A 21,979-nucleotide genomic window follows, 5' to 3' on the forward strand; every position below is an offset into this window, starting at 1 on the left:
CATGTAAAGTACATTGCACAAGATCTGGGATGCTGTGGGCGCACGTGGTTGCTGGTGCATTTCTTCATCGCCTGCTCTTTATGGAGCACCTAGGCCCTGGGGCCGTACTGGAGCTAGGGGACACAGCACAGAACAAGGCAGACAAATGTCCCTGACCTCCTGGAGCAAATGCAGGGGGAAAGGGGGACAGATAATAATACAACAGAGGGCGAATGCAGTTTGATGGATGGTGTTCAGTGCGATGCAGCCAAACACAGTGGGAGGGGAGGAGGGGAGGGCTGGCTGGGTGGGCTCCAGGGCGGTGGTGCTGGGATCACTGTTCAAGACAGACATGCAAGGCCCTTGGGTGCCCGGACCCCTGCCCCCACTGCCTCTGGGATACGACATCTGTCGTTTGCCCTCACCTTTCCCTTCTGTAAAATGGGTTTGTCCAAATGTTCTGTCCACTCTGCCAAGCCTCTTGGTGAGGACACAAGGGGGCCTCCAGAAAGAGAACCTCTCCAGGTCCTTCCCAGCTTCCTGTCTCTTCCTAGTCTGGGGAAATGAAGGGAAGGCCTGGCTCCCATGGGTTCCCAGGCCCTGGGGCTGTTTGGGGTCCCTGACTCCAGTTTGCTCCAGGTGGCGGTACAAGCTGGCAGCCTGCAGCGTGAGCTGTGGGGGAGGGGTTGTGCGGAGGATCCTGTATTGTGCCCGGGCCCATGGGGAGGACGATGGTGAGGAGATCCTGTTGGACACCCAGTGCCAGGGGCTGCCTCGCCCGGAACCCCAGGAGGCCTGCAGCCTGGAGCCCTGCCCACCTAGGTGAGTCAGCCGGTAATGGGAGGGGCAGCTCCTGGTGTGTGCAAATGCCAGGCCAGGCGCTGTGGTGTGCGCCTGTAATCGCAGCTACTTGGAAAGCTGAATCAGGAGAACCACTTGAGTCCAGGAGTGAAAGTCCAACCTGGGCAACACAGTGAGACCTCATCTCTAAAAAAAAACAAGACGGGGCCGGGTGTGGTGGCTCACGCCTGTAATCCCAGCACTATGGAAGGCTGAAGTGGGTGGATTACCTGAGGTCAGGAGCTTGAGACCAGCCTGGCCAACATGGTGAAACCCCATCTCTACTAAAAATACAAAAATTAGTCTGGGCGCGGTGGCTCACGCCTATAATCCCAGCACTTTGGGAGGCTGAGGCGGGCAGATCACCTGAGGTTGGGAGTTCGAGACCAGCCTGTCCAACATGGAGAAACCCTGTCTCTACTAAAAATACAAAATTAGCTGGGTGTGGTAGTACATGCCTGTAATGCCAGTTACTCGGGAGGCTGAGGCAGAATCGCTTGAACCCAGGAGGCCAAGGTTGTGGTGAGCCAAGATCACGCCATTGGACTCCAGCCTGGTTAACAGCAGCGAAACTCCATCTCAAAAAAAAAAAAAAGAAAACCCACAAAAATTAGGCTGGCGTGGTGGTGTGCACCTGTAATCCCACCTACTTCGGAGGTGGAAGCAGGAGAATTGCTTGAACCTGGGAGGCGGAGGTTGCAGTGAGCCGAGATAGCGCCGCTGCACTCCAGCCTGGGCTACAGAGCGAGACTCCGTCTCAAAAACAAAACAACAAAACAAAACAAGATGGGGTGGGGGGGCTCAGTGGCCTAAAAGCCAGTCTGTAAGGAATAGGGCTACCTGGCAGGCTGTGCTAGGTGTGGGAGGTGAAGTTTAAGCACCATGCAGGCAGGGTGCAGTGTGGGGAGGCCTGGGGGACAGACGAGGCAGCATTTGAGCAGAACCTAAAGCTGTGAGCAACAGCATTCTAATGTGGAAGACGGGAGGGATGGAGGTCTCTGCAGGGACACAGACAGCCACACTAGGACACGGGACAGAATCATGTTCAAGTCTGTGGGGTCCGGAGCCCAGTGGTAAAGGGTGAACATTTGCCTACCTCATTTGCAATTCTTTAATGGTTTCTTTTTGTAGGTTTGCATTTTTAGTAAAGAAATACTTTTCTATATCATACAGAAACGTCCAGAAAAGAATGTAACAGACATGTATGTTCCAGCACTCAGGTTTAATAGATAGCATCCTACTGCCATGTTTCCTTCCTGTCCACTTACTTTTATTTATTTATTTATTTATTTATTTATTTATTTATTTATTTATCGCACCCGGCCAGCCTCCTTAGTTTTAAATAAATCCAGTTACAGATAAGATTTCACTTAAATTTAGGCTGGTCATGGCTTACGCCTGTAATCTCAGCAATTTAGGAGGCTGAGATGGGTGGTTCATTTGAGCCCAGGAGTTTGAGACCAGCTTGGGCAACATGCCAAAACCTCGTCTCTACTATAAATAAAAAAATTAGCTGGGCATGGTGGTGCATGCCAGTATTCCCAGCTACTCGGGAGGCTGAGGCAGGAGAATCACCTGAGCCTTGGGAGGTCAAGGCTGCAGTGGGCAGAGATCACACCACCACTGCATGCCAGCCTGGGCAACAGCGTGAGACCCTGTCTCAAAAAAAAAAAAAAAGATTTTACTTAAATTTAAGCCCTCTACTAATCTGTGATTTATTTGGAGTATGTCGCAAAGTAGGGACCAAGGGATTTTTTTTTCTAAATTGTTAACCAGCATCTGTTGAATAATCCCTGATGCTCCAGGTGGCTCCTTGATGGTATTGGTGTGTGTTAGAATCTATGTCTAGGCTTTCTACTAGGTTTTTTTCTTCTCCTTTTTTTTTTTTTTGAGACAGAGTTTTTCTCTGTCACCCAGGCTGGAGTGCAGTGGCGCGATCTCAGCTCACTGCAACCTCCGCCTCCTGGGTTCAGGTGATTTTCATGCCTCAGCTTCCCGAGTAGCTGGGATTACAGGTGCCCGCCACCACACCCAACTGATTTTGTGTTTTTAATAGAGACAGGGTTTCACTATGTTGGCCAGGCTGGTCTTGAACTTCTGACGTCAAGTGATCTGCCAGGTCCTGTTTTTTGTGTTTTTTTTTTCTAGCTATTCTCTTGCCCATAAAAAATTGTTTTAAATGTTGTAGCTTTATAACCATTTAACATCTGTGTCACTAGTGTGTCCTGATTTCTTTGCCTATGCTAAAGTCCCTTGGCTGTGTGTCCCATTTATTTTTCCACATCACATTTAGAGATGATCTGGGATTTTATGGGAATTGCAGGGTTTTCCACACTGCATGCTGCCTGCATGGTGCTTAAACTTCACCTCCCACACCTAGCACAGCCTGCCAGGTAGCCCTGTTCTCTACAGACTGCCTCTTGGGCCACTGAGCCTCCCCTCACTTTTTTTTAGAGATGGGGTCTCACTATGTTGCCCAGTCTGGACTTGAATTCCTGGGCTCAAGTGATCCTCCTGCTTCAGCCTCCCGAGTAGCTGGGATGCAGGCACACACCACATGAGCTCTAGCTATCCCTCTGACGTTGCTGTAGCCACGCTGGAACATTCCAGGGATACTCCCCTGACTTAGGACTTCTGTGCTAGCTCTCACTGCCTGATGTCTTCTGTGGATATCCTTGAGGCCCTGGATATCCCTCCCCCAGGCTCGGCTCAGACACTACAACTCCAGAGTGGCCCAGAGCCCTCCCTGAGCATTGGTCCAGAACGGCATGCTCGTCCCTCCTGTGATGCTCTGCTTGGCACTTTGGGAGGCTGAGGCGGAAGGATCGCTTGAGCTCAGGAGTTCTAGACCAGCCTGGGCAACATAGTGAAACCCCGTCTCTACAAAAAATACAAAAATTGGCTGTGTGCGGTGGCTCATGCCTGTAATCCCAGCACTTTGGGAGGCCAAGGTGGGCGGATCACGAGGTCAGCAGATCAAGACCATCCTGGCTAACACGGTGAAACCCTGTCTCTACTAAAAATACAAAAAAATTAGCTGGGCGTGGTGGCGGGTGCCTGTAGTCCCAGCTACTCGGGAGGCTGAGGCAGGAGAATGACGTGAACCCGGGAGGCAGAGTTTGCAGTGAGCCGAGATTGCGCCACTGCACTCCAGCCTGGGCGACAGAGTGAGACTCCATTTCAAAAACAAAAACAAACAAAAATTACAAAAATTAGCCAGGCATGATGGCACATGCCTGTAGTCTCAGCTACTTGGGAGGCTGAGGTGAGAGGATGGCTTGAACCCTGGAGGTGGAGGCTGCAGTGAGCCATGATCGCACCACTGCCCTCCAGCCTGGGTGACAGGGCAAGACCACGTCTCAAAGAAAACCATTAAAATAAAATAAAAAATAAAATTTCTGCAATGCACACGACAGCCCCCACAGCAAAGCAGCATCCAGTTGCTCATGCCAGTGATGCCCAAATGGAGAACAATTCATGCTCCGAGAGGAGGTGGGGTCTGGTTTGGTTCACTGCCACCTCCCAGTGTCATGTAGAACAGCGCCAAGCCACGGAAGGCACGGGTCCAAGAGGCAGCGCTGCAGGGTCATGGGGGAGCACAGTATTGCGATGAAGATCCCAGCTCCCTTGCAGGCTGCCTGGGTTCGTGTCTGGGCTCTGAAGAATGCGTGCCATAATTAGTTATTGATTGATTACAGATCAACATGGGCAGCGTTAAGGTCCTCAGCCTCCCTTGCAGAACGTGGGATGTTGAGATCTGTCTCCTGTTACCCAGGGGCTCGCTTCCTGTTGCTGTTACTTGGGTCCATAGGCAGCCCCTGGGGTGCTGACAGGTGTACTGTGATAAAGGTGACTAGAGGGGGATGTGCAAGTAGGGAAACAAGGGCCTCTTTCCCCCAGGGCCTTTTGGTAGCTCTCCTGTGGCCGTGAGCCCTGGCCCTAGACAGGAGGGGCTCAGTGGCTGCACTTTCCATCTTGCCTGGCCACGGAAGCTGTCTAGGCAACTGTCTGAGGACACGCGGGTGGAGAGGGGCCTGCGTGGGGAAGTACCGTCTCTGGGGAGACCCAGCCTCTCTCTGGGGTCTTCTCTTCCTGCAGGTGGAAAGTCATGTCCCTTGGCCCCTGTTCGGCCAGCTGTGGCCTTGGCACTGCTAGACGCTCGGTGGCTTGTGTGCGGCTCGACCAAGGCCAGGACGTGGAGGTGGACGAGGTGGCCTGTGCGGCGCTGGTGCGGCCCCAGGCCAGCGTCCCCTGTCTCATTGCCGACTGCACCTACCGCTGGCATGTTGGCACCTGGATGGAGGTGAGCGCAGCGGGCGCTCGGAATCCCTATGGGGCTGGGGTGGGCATCAGCTGTGGCTCCTCATGTGTGAGGGAGTCTAGGGGGCATTGTTTCATTGTGTCCCCTGAAAGGAAGGAGAGAGCTGCGCCTGTTGGTGAGGGGGCACCTAGAGGCAGAGAGACAGAAGGCCTAGACCTGTGGGCAGCTAGGATTTAAGAGGCCCTTAGGTTTGGGGACGCTGGAAGGTGAACAGCAGGCCACTCAGCTCTACACAGATGAGGGAATGCCAGCTGTGCCACGCGTCTGGCAGGGCAGGACAGACAAGGGTAAATGGGGTTCAGGCTGCCCCCTGGAGGGGCTCGCTCATGGTGTGAAGGGGGCATAGGGGCACAGCAGACAGAGATGAGCTGCAGCCCCGCAGACCTGCTTGCTCTAAGGCTTGGAGAGAGAGAGGCCGTGAGGATGACAGGGACCCAGACTTGAATTCTGGCTCCTCCCACCTATATAACCCATGTGAGGTGCCCTCTCTGAGCCTCAGTGTTCTCATCTGTGGAATGGAGCCTCAGTGTTCTCATCTGTGGAATGGAGCCTCAGTGTTCTCATCTGTGGAATGGAGCCTCAGTGTTCTCATCTGTGGAATGGAGCCTCAGTGTTCTCATCTGTGGAATGGAGCCTCAGTGTTCTCATCTGTGGAATGGAGCCTCAGTGTTCTCATCTGTGGAATGGAGCCTCAGTGTTCTCATCTGTGGAATGGAGCCTCAGTGTTCTCATCTGTGGAATGGAGCCTCAGTGTTCTCATCTGTGGAATGGAGCCTCAGTGTTCTCATCTGTGGAATGGAGCCTCAGTGTTCTCATCTGTGGAATGGAGCCTCAGTGTTCTCATCTGTGGAATGGAGCCTCAGTGTTCTCATCTGTGGAATGGAGCCTCAGTGTTCTCATCTGTGGAATGGAGCCTCATGTTCTCATCTGTGGAATGGAGACACTTACCTGCCTCCCAGCTTGTACAAAGATTATATTGGATCACTCCTGGCCTGTGGTTACCACTGTCCTTGTCATCTTCTGGCAGGGTCAGCTGTGACTCCTCTTCCCCTCTTTTGGCAGTGCTCTGTTTCCTGTGGAGATGGCATCCAGCGCCGGCGTAACACCTGCCTTGGACTCCAGGCCCAGGCGCCTGTGCCGGCTGATTTCTGCCAGCACTTGCCCAAGCCGGTGACTGTGCGTGGCTGCTGGGCTGGGCCCTGTGTGGGACAGGGGACGCCCAGCCCGGTGCCCCATGAAGAAGCCGCTGCTCCAGGACAGACCACAGCCACCCCTGCTGGTGCCTCCCTGGAGTGGTCCCAGGCCCGGGCCCTGCTCTTCTCCCCGGCTCCCCAGCCTCGGCGGCTCCTGCCCGGGCCCCAGGAAAACTCAGCGCAGTCCAGTTATGTCCTGTCCTCCTTCCTGTCCGGCAGCTGCTGCAGGAGGGGTGGGCAAAGGCATCTTCCTCTGGGAAGGACTGGCACAAGCACTTGGTCCCTGGGTTGTGTGCCTGGGAGGCCGGGATCAGGGCTGGCCCTCTTCCTCCCTTTTACTACTATCAGGGGAAGTAGCTTGAAGGTAGGAACCCAGCTTGCGAGCCCCCAGCCTCTGGGCTGCTCTGCATGTGCCCCCTCTTGCTGGATCATCTGGAAGCAGCCCTGTGCCCTGAGGGTGACGCTCTGACCTATGCAGCCCCTGTCCCTGTCCTGAGAAGGCTTCCAGCTGGGCCTTGGAGGACAGGGTCCACCCCTACCTCCTGGTCTCCTTCCTCAGCTTGGAAGCCCCGGAGCCTGCCCTGCTGGGAATCCCGTAAGCACTGCTTACCTGTCTCCTGCTCCCTTTTCAGGTGCCTGTGGCAGGCAGCACCTTGAGCCAACAGGAACCATTGACATGCGAGGCCCAGGGCAGGCAGACTGTGCAGTGGCCATTGGGCGGCCCCTCGGGGAGGTGGTGACCCTCCACGTCCTTGAGAGTTCTCTCAACTGCAGTGCGGGTACGTCTAGGGCCGTGCAAGCGATGCTGCCAGTTATGGGCCCTGCCAGGAGCCAGCACGATGCTGCATGCCCCATTCCTGGCAGGAGCCCGTGTGCATTCCCACCTTTAGTTTGCATCCCATCTCATGACTGGGAAGTGATGATCTGCATTTTACAGTTGAGGGAACTGAGGCTAGGAGAGATTAAGTGATGTGCCCAGTTACTTAGAGTCACATAGCCAGCAGTGGGAGAGGCGGGACTTGAACTTGGCTCAGTCTACCCTGGAGCCACTCCTCTGCTGACCAGGCGTGAGAGTGCTGGTCCCTCACTGCCCTGCTGCTTCCTAGGGGACATGTTGCTGCTTTGGGGCCGGCTCACCTGGAGGAAGATGTGCAGGAAGCTGTCAGATATGACTTTGAGCTCCAAGACCAACACGCTGGTGGTGAGGCAGCGCTGCGGGCGGCCAGGAGGTGGGGTGCTGCTGCGGTATGGGAGCCAGCTTGCTCCTGAAACCTTCTACAGAGGTATGGCCAGGCCTTCTCCACCTCCCTTGGGTGCTCCAGTCCTGGCAGGGAGGCTGGGTGGGTGCTGCTGGGGATGGGGCCAGTCCCAGTGGGGCAGTGGGAAGATACGGAGGGAACTGACTGAGATGGAAGGAACTGGGGTTGGCCAGTGTCAGTCTGCACATGCCAGGGAGGGGTCACAGGATGAATGCTACATCTCTCCTCTTTGGGACCGTGCAGCAAGATGGACGGATGTGGGACATGGTCCACATCCTCAGTCAGTCCCTCAGGCCTCTGCCCCACACCCACCTGCCCTGCCCCTAACCCTCCAGCCTTTCAAGGCCTTTAGGGTTTTTGTGGGAGCCACTGTCCCTCAGCCCTGTTTCAGTGCACTGGTGTAAGCACACATGCTTGTACATGCATGTGCACCCACAAGCACACCTCAGGCAGAGGATGCCACCTCAGGGACCCCTGCCTTGCCCATGGCCCCCTAGATACCCTCTGATAGCCCTCTCGGTTGTCCTGGGGGGCTTGCCCTCTCCCAACAGCCCGAGCTGGCCGAAGTTGGCTTCCCTAGCCGGTTCCAGAGGTTCCTCGGCTCCCCCAGGTGTCAGGGGCTTAGTGGCAACAGGGGCTTAGCCTCTGCAGAGACCCAGTGCGCCTCCTCCTTGCCCCAGACCTGCCCGGGCAGTGAGCTGTGTATGTGCCTCAGTGCGCAGGCGCTGCTGGGCCCTGCCAAAAGGCCACGAGCCCACTGTCACCGTTCGCATTGCTTCTCGCTTCCCGGCCCAGCCCCGCCCACACAGGCACCTGCCTTGAAAGAGGTGCAGGAGGTACAGGCAGGTGGGGGCTCCAGTGAGCTCTGAGGAACAGCAGTGGCCGCCATGGGTGGAGCCTATCCTTGGTGCCATGTTCAGTGTTAAACACTCTTGCATGTGTGACATCATTGAGTCCTAAAGACCACTCTGCTCAGTGCCTGCCATTGTTTCCTTCAGTTACAGAGGAGGGAACCAGAGCCCAGAACATTTAGCCTTTGCCTAAAGTCACTGGGCCAGGAAGTGGTAGAGGTGGGGTTCAGCAGGGTTTGCCTGGGAACCCCAATATTGACCACAGTGCCATGCTGCCCTGCATGGCTCCCTGGCTGTGAGTTGCCCTGGCCTCTGGCACCACCGGTCTGTCTGGGTTCCTATGTCCCTATGTCCCACCTGCAGAATGTGACATGCAGCTCTTTGGGCCCTGGGGTGAAATCGTGAGCCCCTCGCTGAGTCCAGCCACGAGTAATGCAGGGGGCTGCCGGCTCTTCATTAATGTGGCTCCGCACGCCCGGATTGCCATCCATGCCCTGGCCACCAACATGGGCACTGGGACCGAGGGAGCCAATGCCAGCTACATCTCGGTGAGGCCCAGCATGGGGACTTGTGCTGTGATTCTGGACAGCTTTCCTTAGGGGGTGCAGGGCTAGGGGACCCCCTTCAGTTTATTTCAGACTAAAACCCTCAAAATCATTAGTGAAAGAATGGGAGAAGAGAGCTTCCTCCACATATTCACCAAGAAATGTTTTTTGAGCTACCTACAAGAGTGAAATAGTGGCTCACAACTGTAATCCCAGCACTTTGGGAGGCCGAGGAGGGCAGATCACTTGAGGTCAGGAGTTCGAGACCAGCTGGCCAACATGATGAAACCGTGTCTCTACTAAAAATACAAAAAGTAGCCAGGCATGGTGGCGTGTGCCTGTAATCCCAGCTACTCCGAACACTTGAGGTCAGGAGTTCGAGACCAGCTGGCCAACATGATGAAACCGTGTCTCTACTAAAAATACAAAAAGTAGCCAGGCATGGTGGCGTGTGCCTGTAATCCCAGCTACTTGGGAGGCTGAGGCACAAGAATCACTTGAACCTGGGAGGTGGAGGTTGCAGTAAGCCCAGATCGCACCACTACACTCCAGCCTGGGCAACAGAGTGAGTGAGACTCTGTCTCAAAAAAAAAAAAAAAAAAAAAAAAACGAAATGGTAAAGACCTTTCTGATGTAGACTGACAGCTAACCCAGGACTGAAGCATAATTTTACAGTCTGATATAACTTGGACAGAAGAGCACCCCGCACCCTCCCCGAGGTTTCATGTGTCCTGGGAGAACTGTGTTCTGCAGGGTATCAGCTTCCCCAGAGGAGGCAGCGTGGCCCCACTCTGGCACCCTGACTGTGTGTCCTTGGGGAAGTGATGTAACTTCCCTGGACCTCGGTTTTCTGGATAGAGTAATAGCGTATTCCTAGTAGGGCTTTGTAAGCATTAAATGTGATCCGGAATCTGGGAGCCCTTGCACATGAAGGCTTCTGTGAGTGCTAATTATCTCTTGTGGCTGGTCCTTCTGGGCTGCCCCTTTTCTCTCAGATCCGGGACACCCACAGCTTGAGGACCACAGCGTTCCATGGGCAGCAGGTGCTCTACTGGGAGTCGGAGAGCAGCCAGGCTGAGATGGAGTTCAGCGAGGGCTTCCTGAAAGCTCAGGCCAGCCTGCGGGGCCAGTACTGGACCCTCCAGTCATGGGTACCGGAGGTGCAGGACCCTCAGTCCTGGAAGGGAAAGGAAGGAACCTGAGGGTCATTGAACATTTGTTCCGTGTCTGGCCAGCCCTGGAGGGTTGACCCCTGATCTCAGTGCTTTCCAATTCGAACTTTTTCCAATCTTAGGTATCTACTTTAGAGTCTTCTCCAATGTCCAAAAGGCTAGGGGGTTGGAGGTGGGGACTCTGGAAAGGCAGCCCCCATTTCCTCGGGTACCAGTAAATAAAACATGCAGGCTGACCGGCGTATTTTTCTTATAAGCTGTCCAGACCTGGCTTGAAAACCCATCTCATGGCAAGGCAGGGATTCGCTGGCCGCGGTTGGCTCTACCTTGATCTGAGCAAACCGCTGGATCCCTAGTTATCTTCTTCCTATCCAGGAAGAAAATCCAATCAGAATTCCACTCCGAGGATGGCGCATTAGCCAGCTCCCAGCGAAGCCCCACCCGTGTGTCCTGGTGCGAGGCTCTGACCGCTAAGGTGTCCGCCCGCCGCCAAACCCCGCCCCCTATGGTAATGAGCGCCCGCCTCTTTCGGGAGCAAGTCGCCGCAAACTGCGAGCCCCCGCCCCCTACGCTAATGCGCCCGCCCCCCTCGGGCGCACCTCTTCGATGCCTGCGAGCCCCGCCCCGTATGCTAACGAACTCCCCACCCCCGGCACGTCGCCGCAGCCTGCGGGTCCCGCTCCCTGCAATAATAAACACCTGCCTCCCCTCGAGCGCACCTAGCCGCGGCCTGAGGGTCCGGCTCCCTATGCTAATGAGCACCCGCCTCCCCTCGGGCGCGCCTCGCCGCAGCCTGAAAGCCCCGCCCCCTATGCTAATATGCTCCCTCTCCCACAAGGCAGCGCGCCGGCTCTGGACGCAGCCGACTACCGAGCCCTTTGTGAGGGCTGTGAGCTGCGCCTGACGGTGGTACCATGAGCGGCTCAGGTGGGGCGCCCGCGGCGTCCGCCAGCTCTGCGCCGCCCGCGCAGGAAGAGGGCATGACGTGGTGGTACCGCTGGCTGTGTCGCCTGTCTGGGGTGCTGGGGGCAGTCTGTGAGTACCCGGTCGGGGAGAGGGTCCGGCCCCGCCGCGCATGCGCTCCTCGCCCTAGCCTGCCCCGCCCCGGCGGCCCCGGGGAAAGGACCCGCTGCGGGTCGGGGGTCTCCCGGGGCGGAGGAGTGGCGGGGCCGCCGGGAGCCAGCGTCCTGGGGTTGCCATGGTTACCGGTTCGGGCCTGGGCCCCTTGGTACTGCGGGCTGGGCTGGCGCTTCTGAGAACATTCCCGGAGGGACCAGGGCCGGGGGGCACCGGCCTGGGGCACGTGACTGAGCCCTCCTCTCACCCCCCAGGGGCTTTTGTGAGACTTTCTCGGTGATGCTCACGGGGCGCATGCCCACCTGGCCCATAGTAAGCGTCAACTGTTGACTTGGGCGTAGGTGACAGCAGCCACGTTGCTAACCTTTGGGCAAGGATCGTTTATAAGGGAGGCGGGTGCACGGCTGGCTAGATTTCTGGCAGGAAGCCACTGGGCGGAAGTTTTCTGAGGGTCAGGTGGTGTCAGGGCACAGTGGCCCCTGGGGGCCGCGGGGCAGTGAGCTGAGGGCCCGGCCTCTCCGTAGGTCCTCTGTCCGCTGTCATCTGTCCCCCGTTGCTGCTGCCTTAGCCGCCTGTCACCGGCCCTCCTCCCCTTCTCCGCACGCATCCCAGGCACAGACCCTGACCTTAGGCTCCCAGGGAAGCTAGGCTCTTAAGCGCAGCCAGAAAAGGACAAAGAGGGAGGCAGGTCTGCTCCAGGAGTGAATGGAAGCCGTACAGCTGGCCTTCCAGGGAAAGACAAGTCTGTCTGAATGATACCCTTTCCTTTCCTGTCTGCCCTCAACCTTGTGAATTACTGGAGTGGGCAAGGTCTTAGAGAATGTCTGTCGAGGATGTCTGCAGGGTTTAAACAGTGCCTGCCTGGCACAGAGGGCTAGCTCTGGGCCTGGGCAGGGCAGACCCCATCAGCAATCCTGCCAGAAGGACCACCTTTTCAGGGTCACCTTGGGTTCCACAGCCTTTCCAGGTGGGTAGAGGGTGGAAGGAGGTTGAGGGTGGAGGGAGGTTGAGGCAGGAGGGTGCTGGGCTAGGAGTGTGCTGCCCTCGCTAGGCATGCCCTTATCCAGAGGCAACGGATATGGTAGGGCAGGCCCTACCTCCAAATCACAAAAAGGCCCTGAGTTTGTGTCACTGCTCTTTAGGGCAAGTACGCTTTTGACTTTGTAGGAGAGACTGGTGGGTTTGAAGTTAGGCATTGGATCCAGTTCTCTCATGTCTGGTTAGCTGTTTTCCCCGCAGATTAGGGTGGGCAGTGCAGTGGGGTGACATGGTCAGTGGTGAGAAAGGAAAGGTCCTGACTATGGCCTGTAGGCCACACCTCCTTCCTTCTTGGTCAGTGGCCCTGCCAACTCCCAGATTTGCTCTGGAGTCTTATTCAGTTCTGTGCCTCTCAAAGTGAGGTACCTCTGCCTTTCCTGGGAGTTCCTGGGGCTCTGTTGGGTCTACAGATGAAGCTTTAGGAGAAACCTGTGGCATTGCCCTGAGTTGTCAGTTGCATCTGCAGATTTTTGGGGGCACAGTTGTGTAAATATCCAATGCTATATGACAGGGTAGAATGCAAAAATGCAGGGTGTTTTAGAGATGCAGCAGGAATTCAGACAAGGGTTGTGTGCCTGGCTGGTCCTTGGGGTAAGGTTTTCCTCCTCCAGGGTGAGGGGATCAGAGAGAGTAGCTGGAGAGGGTCTACCCTGGGTCCTAAGAGCATCTGGAGGTGATACCTTGGGAGGGGACAGGATTGCATGGTGACAGCCCCCTCACGTGGAAGATATCAGCATTGAGGCCCCCAAGTGGACATCCTCCAGCCCTTTATTGCTAAAGGATTCCTGGCTGGAGCCTGCTGGTCTGGGTTGATACCTGGTCCTCCCCCAAGGCTGGCTGTGGGTTGGACAGTTGGGGTAGGGTTGGAGCTGGAGGCCAAATGCTGACTGCCGCAGGAAGCACAGCCGAGCTGTCAGGTGAGGCCAGGCACAGCAGAGAGGCAGGGAGCCGTGTCACCCTTTGGGCACTCTGCTGGGGCACCAGGCCCCTGCGCACCTGTGGTTCTGGAACACCTTGCTGTCTGAAGGCAGATGTCTAAGGCTGTGCTGAGGAGCAGTGCAACGCTTGAGTCCTTTGTTTTAGAAGGAGACCCTGGGGGCCCACGAAGCAGTCCCATTGCAGTTTGGCTCACTTTATCTGGCTTCCTTGCCTGCTGTCTGCATAAGGTTACCTGGGAAAATGGAAAACAGCAGAATTCCAGACCCGGGTGGAGGGATCAGGTGCAGAGGAGCTGCTGCAAGTTTAATGAGCTGGTTGCTAATTGCTGCCTCCAAGGCCCCCCTCAGCGATGGCCTGGGCTTGCTCCCTGCCCAGCAGCCAGCTCCTTGGACTCACCTTGAAGGCTCCTGGAGTTCCTGGTGAAGCCGGGCTGCAGGCTGTGGGTGGAGGAGGGAGTTGGGTGCAAGAGACCCTGCTGGTGAGGTGCAGCTGGGAGGCGGGGCATCAAGGCTGCACATCTGGGCATCAGAGAAGCCACGTTCTGGGGTGGAAGAAGACACCCCGTCCCCTTCCTGGCCTCAAGGCATTTCAGCGGTGGGTGGCTGGGCTGTGGGACTTGCTCACATGCAAGAGGAGAAACGGGCCTAGGAAGATGAAGATAGCGTGCCAGCGGCACAGGGCTGGTGAGGAAGTTAGAGCTGGAACTGCTGCTCAGTCTTACCTGGTTCCCATCTCTGTTCTGAGAGAGGCACCCCTTGTCCCAACCAAAATCCAAGCCACATTTTCTGAGTCAGAGGACTTCTTGTGTGGCCGGCCCTGTGAATGGTGACAAGTGACCCTTACCGAAGGCTGAGTCTTGGGGGAGCACTGGCCTGAATCCTTGAGGGACATTCACTCTTTAATCCTTCTTTAATCCTAACCTCCCTTTGAGGTGGATATTGATGTAGCTGGGGTCAAAGGGCCAGCTCTTCTGAGCCCTGAAGCGGAGAGAGGATGCTGTGAGATCCACCTGCCACCTTGCTGCCACCTTGCTGTGGGGCCTGGGGCAAGCCACTGCACCTCTCTGCGTCTCCTCACCTGTCTCAGACGATAGAGGGCAGGCTTCTGGGTGCTGTGAGAACTGTGTGCTGAGCATCTGCAGAGACTTTCGTCCTTTCCAGTCATCTCCCAAGGCCGCCATCCCAGCGGGCTCCGCCTGCCTCCCTGCTGACTCCTGCCCGTGTCTCTTGTTTCAAGCTTGTGCGATCTCTGGCCTCTTCAACTGCATCACCATCCACCCTCTGAACATCGCGGCCGGCGTGTGGATGATGTGAGTAGTGCATGGCTGTCCCGCCCTGGGGGTCTTGCTGGTCGGGAATCTGCAGGGCGCCTCCCGGGGCAGAGGAATGGCAGGGGCTGTGGGAGCGGGCATCCTTGTGGTTGCCATGGTTACGGGCTCCAGCCTGGGCGCCTCGGGGCATGTGGGTTTCTGGCCACAGCATGAGGCTTCTTCCCCTTCATACCCCCACACCATGTTTAGTTTCCTAGTGAGAGGTCACGGCCCAGGGAATGCCCCCGCCGGCCTTCATCCGGTGCAGGGGCAAGGCCATCAGTGCTCCAGACATTTCTGGAGCATCCACTGAGACTGCAGATGCCAAGTCCACTACACTGGGGCCCTCGCCCTCTGGGAGCTCCCAGGACTGGGGTGGGGAAGGCTGTTCTTTGGGGCTGGCTGAGGACTGGATTGAATGGTCCGCTGGAAGAGGGCACTCTAGCTCAGAGTTGTGCCAAAGAAAGATGGGCGAGGTGGGTCGGAGTTGTCACGGGAACCTGCGGTCAGAACCCCCTCATGTGCGTTCCGTGCCCACCTCCTGCCAGGGTGTCGCCATCCCATCGGAAGGGAAGGTGGGGTGAGGGCAGGCCCGTGTGGTTTGGGGCACATGAGAAGTGGCTGTGCACCAGAAATTGATGAGTGTCTTCATGGGGCTTGGTGCCTTGAGGGGTGCAGAGCTAGACGCGATTCAGGTCCTGTCCCCAGTGACCTATGGCCAGTGGAGAGCCTCAGGGGCCTGCTGTGGCGGGGTCCCCAATGCCTGTGCTGGCCAGTGGTGGATAGGGAAGGGGGATGGACAGAGAGGCGCCTGGCCCAGCTTCAGGGGGTGGAGTCGGAGCCTGGCTGAGTTTGAAGTGGAAGGGCTGGCCCAGCACGGTGAGCCCGTGTTTGGAGGCCTGGTGTGTGGGAGGCTTGGGGCGGGGTGCAGTGGTTAAGAGTTGTGAAGAGAGTGCCTGCCCCGGGCTTGGGGTGGCTCTTGGGTGTCCTCAGCCTGCATTTCTGTTACACAGGCATAATGATGGCAATTTTCTCCCAGGCTTGGGGACAGAAGGGCCTGACTCAGTGTCTGGTAACTGATTGTTACCCACGCATAGAGAATACCAAGACCACAGAAGACACCCTCCGTCACCAGTGGCTTAGCTGTTCCCACCCCAAACATAGGGCTGGACGCAAGGACTTGCTAAAGTTCTTCCTCCCCAGCGTGGGCTTCCCCTGGGTGTCCCTGGGCATGGGGCCGGTGGCATCGGGTGTGTGGGCAGCTCTTCGTGACTGTTTCGGGACTGCGTGGCTCCAGCTCTCTGCCTCCCTGGTGGGGCAGCCTTCCTGGTGCTGGTGCCACTGACGGCTTTTGGTGGCCATGGCGATAATACCAACAGCAGACAGAGGACACAGCTGCCAGTGCTCCGTCTGTGGATGAACCTGCCGCAGCGCTGTAGCAGTGCCATGATGTGGGGTCCCCTTTCCTCCATCTCACACAGGAGGAGGATAAAGGGAAGCAGAAGCCCAGGGGCTTCCCTCTAGGAGTATTCAGTTCAGCCGGGGAGATGGGTGTGCAGGAGCAGCTGGGGAGTGCTGGAGTCTTCAGCAGAGGCTCTTCGAGGGGTACAAGCGGGTGCCCTGGAGCAACCGGGCGGCTTCCCAGAGGAGGAGGGATGAGGGCAGGAGGGTGAGGGAGGTGGCGTTCCTTATGGCACTGGCACTGGGGGCCGCCCTCATCCTCCTGGGATTGTCAGTGCTGCTTTTCTCCTGCTCTGGTCCCTGCAGCATGAATGCCTTCATCTTGTTGCTGTGCGAGGCGCCCTTCTGCTGCCAGTTCATCGAGTTTGCAAACACAGTGGCGGAGAAGGTGGACCGGCTGCGCTCCTGGCAGAAGGCTGTCTTCTACTGCGGGTGAGGGGTTGCTGGGCAGGGTCCCGTGACACAGTTCCCCAAAACCCCACTGACAAAATAGGATCCAAAAGTCAGGTGAGGGTGGGCAGTGTATTCAGTTCCTCTCTGTAGAAGTGTAAACTGGGATCGCCTTTGTGCACAGTGATTTGCTTATAGCTGCCAAAACGTGCCCCAGTGCTTCTGCGCCCAGGAACTCAGCTGTCGCTGTGCCATAGTCACTGGAAGGTTCAGAGGTATATGAGCATGTGTGGCAGCATTCCGTGCAGTGGAGAGAAATGGGAAGCGTCTGGAATTTTGGTCCGTCCACTGGGAGTTGTTAACCAGATGATAGTAGGTCTGTAGGACATGTTTCTCTGCAGCCTTTCCGAAGAGTGGGTTCATCTAGATGTCCTCACATGAAGGGGGAGAAGCAGGTTGCAGAGCAGAAAATGTGGTTGCCCTCTAAATACGCTTATTAAAAATTTTCCCATTTCTAGCAGTGAAATAAATATGTAATACTTCTCCTCCAAGTCATAAGATGGAACTAATTTCAGGATAAGTTTAATACATGGAAGCTCCTAGAATAATGCCTCTAGTGCATAGGAGGCTGGTGGCAGCAGTATTTATTATTGTCTAGGTTATCTTTAGAAAGAAGTCTAGATGCAAGCTTGCTTCCCCTTCAGAGTGGCCCGGTGGTATTGATGGTAAGAGCACAAGCCATATGCTTAGTTCTGGAACCATCTTGTGCCATATCTAAATCACGAAGAACACAGGATCACAAAGCTCTTATCTACACACAGTGTCATGTCCTTAGGGGTTCAAAAAACTGTATTTTAAAAATGCTAGACATAATAGAAATTCATTCACAATAATTTGGAAAATAGAACAATGTTACTCGAAGCCCGCTGCCTGCTAATCTTCTGATGTGTGTGCTTCCTGTCTGCAGGTATTTTTTAAAAGCCTGCTTTTAACACAGTTATACCCATTATGAATAAGTTTGTATCCTGCTTTTTTTACCTAGTGTAATGATATAAGCATTTTAATATCACCACAGACTTTATAACATTCTCTCAATATAGGAATATTCGTTCAGCTGGATGTATCATGCTTTTCTTAATTTCTTAACTGGTGTAAATCGAGCTGTGATAAACATGTGTCTGCTAAAATTTTTTCTGTGTTTATGATGATTTCCTTAAGATCTATTTTCAGGTGTGGAATTAGTGGGTCAAAGATTCTGATCATTAAAAATATTTTAAGATGCGTGGCTACGTTGCTTTCCAAAGAGGTCCCTTGAGTCTCTCCCCCGCCCCCACCCCAGCCCAGGGCTGCGCACCCCTTCACATTTGCATTTATCTATTTGTTATCTAAGAGGGAAAAATATTTTCCCACGTGTTCCCATTGCATTTTCTGATATGAAAATTTTCGAGTTTACTTTTTAACCTATGGGAACCTCAGTGTTCTGCTTAGCAAGTTCAGTGTGTTTTCTGTATTAAAGATTTCATGATCCTTGGTTGTATTTCCTGCAACTGTTTTTCCAGCCTCTTGTTTGCCTTTAATTTTGTTTTTGTCAGAAGGTTCCCCGCCGTGGTCTTTCTTTTTCTTTGTAATTTCTGTTATTATTTTATCATTTTGAAATTTTTTAACGACAGAAAAATCTCACAACCACATGTCTACAAGAATGGAAACTGAGGTGGAATGCAATTGGCCACGAATCTCGTCCTCCCGCACAGGCAGCCTCCTCTAGGGAGGCGACAGGACAGAGTGCTGGCCTCCAGGCTGCAGGTATCCTCCTGGCCCAGTTAGCCCAGGAATTGCTGCTGGCCTGGAAATTCCAGCCAGGATGGAGAATCAGCCCCGGGGATGCTTAAGCCCCAGTGGACCCTGCCACCAGGTGACGCCAAACTGCAGTAAGGTCTGGGCCGACCCCGCAGCCCCCGCAGCCTGCAGCCTTCCCATGATGAGACCCTGTGTTCCGTGTGGTTGAATTCTGGGGACCTTACTTGTGGCGATGTGGCTGGTGTTACTCTATAACTCAGCATTTATTTAGTGCCTGTGGTGTTCAGCATTGTGTAGTTAACATGCCTGACCTCATACAAGGTTTGATCCCCTCTCCACGGTGGAGATTCTGAGTAACTTGCCCACGAAGCTAGTAGGTCCTGGATGGGAAGCCAGATTCTCTGTCACAGGCTCTTTCTGGGCAGTTTTTCTCACAGTGAGGGCACTGGACCATCTCGTTACTGTTTAGCCCTTTTTGGGATCACAGACCCCTTCAAAAATCTGATGAAAACTTTGGATCCTATTCCCAGAATGGAACAGTTTTACAGACAAGTTCAGGGCTGATCAAGGACTTTCTGAAGCCGTGTCTCAGTTGATTTTTGGGGATCCTTCCTGTGCCCTGGGTGTCTAGGAAGGGGGCTGGGCCGAGTCTGGGAAGTGGGGAAGGATGTGGTGGCTGTGGGGCCGGAGTGCCCCCTTGACCTCTGCTTTCCCCCCAGGATGGCGGTCGTTCCCATCGTCATCAGCCTGACCCTGAACACGCTGCTGGGCAACGCCATTGCCTTTGCCACGGGGGTGCTGTACGGACTCTCTGCTCTGGGCAAAAAGTGCGTCTGCCAGGCCCAGCCCCTGGGCAGGGCCTTCCTCCCCCAACCCCCCGAAGTCCCCCAGTGAGGAGGATCTGAGAGTGGCCCCTTTTAGCTAGTGGAGACCAAGGCAGAGGTCCCAGTAACTCATCGGTGCCTCCAGGGCTCAGCTCAAGTGGGTGAAGACAGAGGATTCACAACACTTCTGCGTGGCCCAGTCTTGCCCCGTCACGGCCTGCAGCAAGGATAGCAAAAACATGGCTGGTGGGAGCCCCTTCCCCTCCCAGGTCTGCACCAGGCATTGTAGTCAGTTGCCACCCTGTCTCCTGCAGAGCCCAGACTGAGGCTGGTTCCTTCTCAGCCTAGCATCCCAGGAAGCCTGGGCCACTCTCATAGGGGACAAGACAGGCCTTTGCCACCCCAGCAGTTGTCTCTGGGGAAATCAGAATGCCTGCAGGTCACACCTGGGTCACGGGGCAGGAACCAGGCAGTGGTCAGGAGGGCTGTGGGCGTGGGGCTGGTGCTCCACGTGACGCTGCCTCTCTCTCTCCCCAGGGGTGATGCGATCTCTTACGCCAGGATCCAGCAGCAGAGGCAGCAGGCGGATGAGGAGAAGCTCGAGGAGACCCTGGAGGGGGAGCTGTGAAGGGCTGGGTGCCCCTCCCTCCCTGTCCCCTCTTCTGGCTCTGTGTGGGTCCAAGTGAGACCTGGACTGTCCACGCTGAGGCACAGCCTGGAGAGCCGTGCCCCTACACCTGGAGTCCTCTGCTCTTTTCTCCAGACTGGCTTAAGCCAGGAGCCACTGGCTGCTGGTGTGAGGGTCTGGGCTGCTGGACTTGAGGCAGAGCCTGCAGCAGCTGTGTGGACACCATCCGGCCCTGCTCCTCCGCTGGAGGCTCACACCACACACAGGGCTGCCAGTGACCTGCTGTGACCTGGGAGCAGCTTCCCCTGGAGATGCTGGTCCTGGCTTGAGGGGAGGGGCCCAAGTGGGACCCTGCCACCTGGGCACTGAGCAGAGGGACCTCCCCCAGCTCTCTTGGCAGGTGGAGCCCCAGGGCCCGGGACAGCCTGCCGCTGCCAGCAACTTCCCACTCACTGCTGCCTAGGGTGCAGCACCCACTGTCACCCTGCCTTCTGAAGAAGCCCATAGGGCTCCTAAGGTGCACCCCGGTACCTGGAACTGCAGCCTTGGCAGTGACTAGACAGCTGGGTGGGGGATGCTCCCTGCCAGCCCCGGGAACCTTGGACAGGCCACCTCAAGGCCCCTCGGCTGCCCCTCCTCCCTGGGCCTGCTGGGGCCCCTAGGTTCTGCCCATCACCCCCCGCCCCTGCTGGCCTTGGTGCTAAGGAAGTGGGGAGAGCAGGCTCTCCCTGGCACCCCTGAGGGTGCCCACCCTCTCCCTGGTGTGGCCCCGTCACGTCAGCCACAGCCCAGCCCCATTAGTGGGTTAGTCGGTCTGACCTCAGCCCCACTCAGGTGCTTCTGCCGGCCTGCCCAAGCCCTGCCCTCAGGGAGCTTCTGCCTTTTAAGAACTGGGCAGAGGCCACAGTCACCTCCCCACACAGAGCTGTCCCCACTGCCCTGGGTGCCAGGCCGTCCAGAGCCAGGCCTACCCAGGGAGGATGCAGAGAGCTGGTGCCCAGGATGTGCATCCCCGTATTCCCTCTGCCCCGTGGCCTCAGCCTGCTGTCCTCTCTGACTGTGAGGCTGGCTCTCAGCCATTGGGCAGGTGCCTGGTCGGGCCTGGCTTAGCCCAGGTGGGGTTGGCAGAAGCAGGTGGGTGTGGAAGATATTCCGTCTGGGGCCAACCCTAGGCTGGGCCTGCGCTGAGCTTCTGGAGCGCAGGTACTGGGTCTTGCTAAGTGAACTGTTTCCTGGGAACACCTCTCGGGCCCATCTGCATCTGAGGCTGGGAGTGGCATCTGAGGCTAGGAGTGGCAGGCTGGTAGGCTGGGTGTGGGGTTCTCTGGGCCCTGCCCAGTACTGCCCTGGGGACTTGCTGGGCTCCTGGGTCAGCAGCACCCCACCCCTGGGAGTCTGGCCAGCTGAGCCCCAGGGTGGCAGGAGCATTATAGCCTGGTGGACATGTGCCTTCAGGGTTCCTCTGGGGCCACCTTCCTCAGGCCAGTGCTGGGTTAAAAGGGCTGTGTGTGTGTGTGTGTATGTATATGTGTGTTCATGCACACATCTGTCCCACGTATGCAGTGAGACCTGTCTACCTCCCACAAGGAGCAAGGGCTCTGCCCGCCCTCTGCTCATTCCTACCCAGGTAGTGGGACCCCGGGCCCCCTTCTGCCTGGCCTGCCTGCTGCTGCCCCTGCCAGAGGGGCCTCACTGACAGCCAGAGACAGCAGAAGGGTTGGCTGTGGATCAAGGAAGGCTGCCCCTGTGCCCTGTGGGGAAATGGTGGGTGCATGGCTGGATGCAGAGGTGGAAGGCCCTCGGCCACAGGCGAGAGCAGGCGGGTCACCTGTCCCAGGTTCCCAGCAAGTCTGCAGCTGTGCAGTCCTGGGGCCCTTGACCCTGTCGCCCAGGGGGTGTGCTGTCCAGCAGGGGCCCTGCCTTGCAAGGAACGTCTCTTCCGGCGGCTGGGCCACTCCTGCCTGGTCTGGGCTGTGTGTGGCGCCCTTTCCTCCTTGTCTGTTCCTCTGTGTTCTGTATGCGTCTTGAGCAATAAAGCGCGGCCGTGGCTTGCGTACCTGCCCTCTGCTCCCTTCTGCCTTGGTGTGTGAGTGTGGAAGCCAGGCAGGAGCCGCTGGCCCAGGAAATAACTACAGGTCCTGTCCCGAAGCTGCCCCCAGCATCCCAGACAAGGAAAGTGACCTGCCCAAGGTCACACAGCTAGAAAGAGGAGCCTGTTTAGGGTGGGCCTCGCGGTGGGCTTCCCCTCACTGCAGCCTCTTCCCTGCCCTGCTTTGCTGTGGATCAGCAGTCAGTGGCCCTGGCAGCCTTGGCTGGTTCGGGTCTAGCCTGGCTGCTGTGGGGGGCTCCCCTACTG

The 21,979-nt window shown here is 56.5% G+C and overlaps 2 protein-coding genes and 1 long non-coding RNA gene across 6 annotated transcripts in view; 2 read left to right on the plus strand and 1 right to left on the minus strand.

Annotated features, from left to right (window-relative positions):
* Positions 1-10,396, plus strand: part of ADAMTS13 (ADAM metallopeptidase with thrombospondin type 1 motif 13) — a 40,581-nt gene extending 30,185 nt beyond the window's left edge. For 2 of the 4 annotated variants that reach the window (XM_054520800.2, XM_054520801.2), the window contains exons 24-30: positions 619-801; positions 4,918-5,122; positions 6,203-6,566; positions 6,966-7,112; positions 7,440-7,616; positions 8,807-8,991; positions 9,984-10,396. In XM_054520800.2, coding sequence (XP_054376775.1) covers positions 619-801; positions 4,918-5,122; positions 6,203-6,566; positions 6,966-7,112; positions 7,440-7,616; positions 8,807-8,991; positions 9,984-10,190 — 1,468 coding nt within the window. In that variant the 3' untranslated portion in view covers positions 10,191-10,396. The remainder of the gene's footprint in view (positions 1-618; positions 802-4,917; positions 5,123-6,202; positions 6,567-6,965; positions 7,113-7,439; positions 7,617-8,806; positions 8,992-9,983) is intronic. The other 2 variants (XM_063714511.1, XM_054520803.2) reach the window with 1 other exon arrangement.
* Positions 10,397-10,976: 580 nt separating this feature from the next.
* CACFD1 (calcium channel flower domain containing 1) lies at positions 10,977-21,684 on the plus strand. The gene is made up of 5 exons (XM_002820346.6): positions 10,977-11,195; positions 14,451-14,523; positions 16,291-16,416; positions 18,891-18,998; positions 19,533-21,684. The coding sequence occupies exons 1-5, from the start codon at positions 11,075-11,077 to the stop codon at positions 19,621-19,623; spliced, it is 519 nt and encodes a 172-aa protein (XP_002820392.1). The 5' UTR covers positions 10,977-11,074; the 3' UTR covers positions 19,624-21,684.
* LOC129048042 (uncharacterized) lies at positions 13,027-16,300 on the minus strand. The gene is made up of 4 exons (XR_008510042.1): positions 14,292-16,300; positions 14,058-14,191; positions 13,611-13,858; positions 13,027-13,446 (listed from the first exon to the last, which is right to left on the minus strand). It is a non-coding gene; the product is annotated as an uncharacterized LOC129048042 (long non-coding RNA).
* Positions 21,685-21,979: the final 295 nt, after the last annotated feature.

Source organism: Pongo abelii, chromosome 13, assembly GCF_028885655.2.
Source record: "Pongo abelii isolate AG06213 chromosome 13, NHGRI_mPonAbe1-v2.0_pri, whole genome shotgun sequence".
Classification (NCBI taxonomy): Eukaryota; Metazoa; Chordata; class Mammalia; order Primates; family Hominidae; genus Pongo; species Pongo abelii.

Excerpts from the sequence above, each read along its gene's own strand:
- CACFD1 (XM_002820346.6), top strand. The coding sequence starts at position 11,075 with ATGAGCGGCTCAGGTGGGGCGCCCGCGGCGTCCGCCAGCTCTGCGCCG. Across the intron at positions 14,524-16,290 it reads GCGGCCGGCGTGTGGATGAT|CATGAATGCCTTCATCTTGT; the intron begins GTGAGTAGTGCA and ends TGGTCCCTGCAG. Across the intron at positions 16,417-18,890 it reads AAGGCTGTCTTCTACTGCGG|GATGGCGGTCGTTCCCATCG; the intron begins GTGAGGGGTTGC and ends CTTTCCCCCCAG.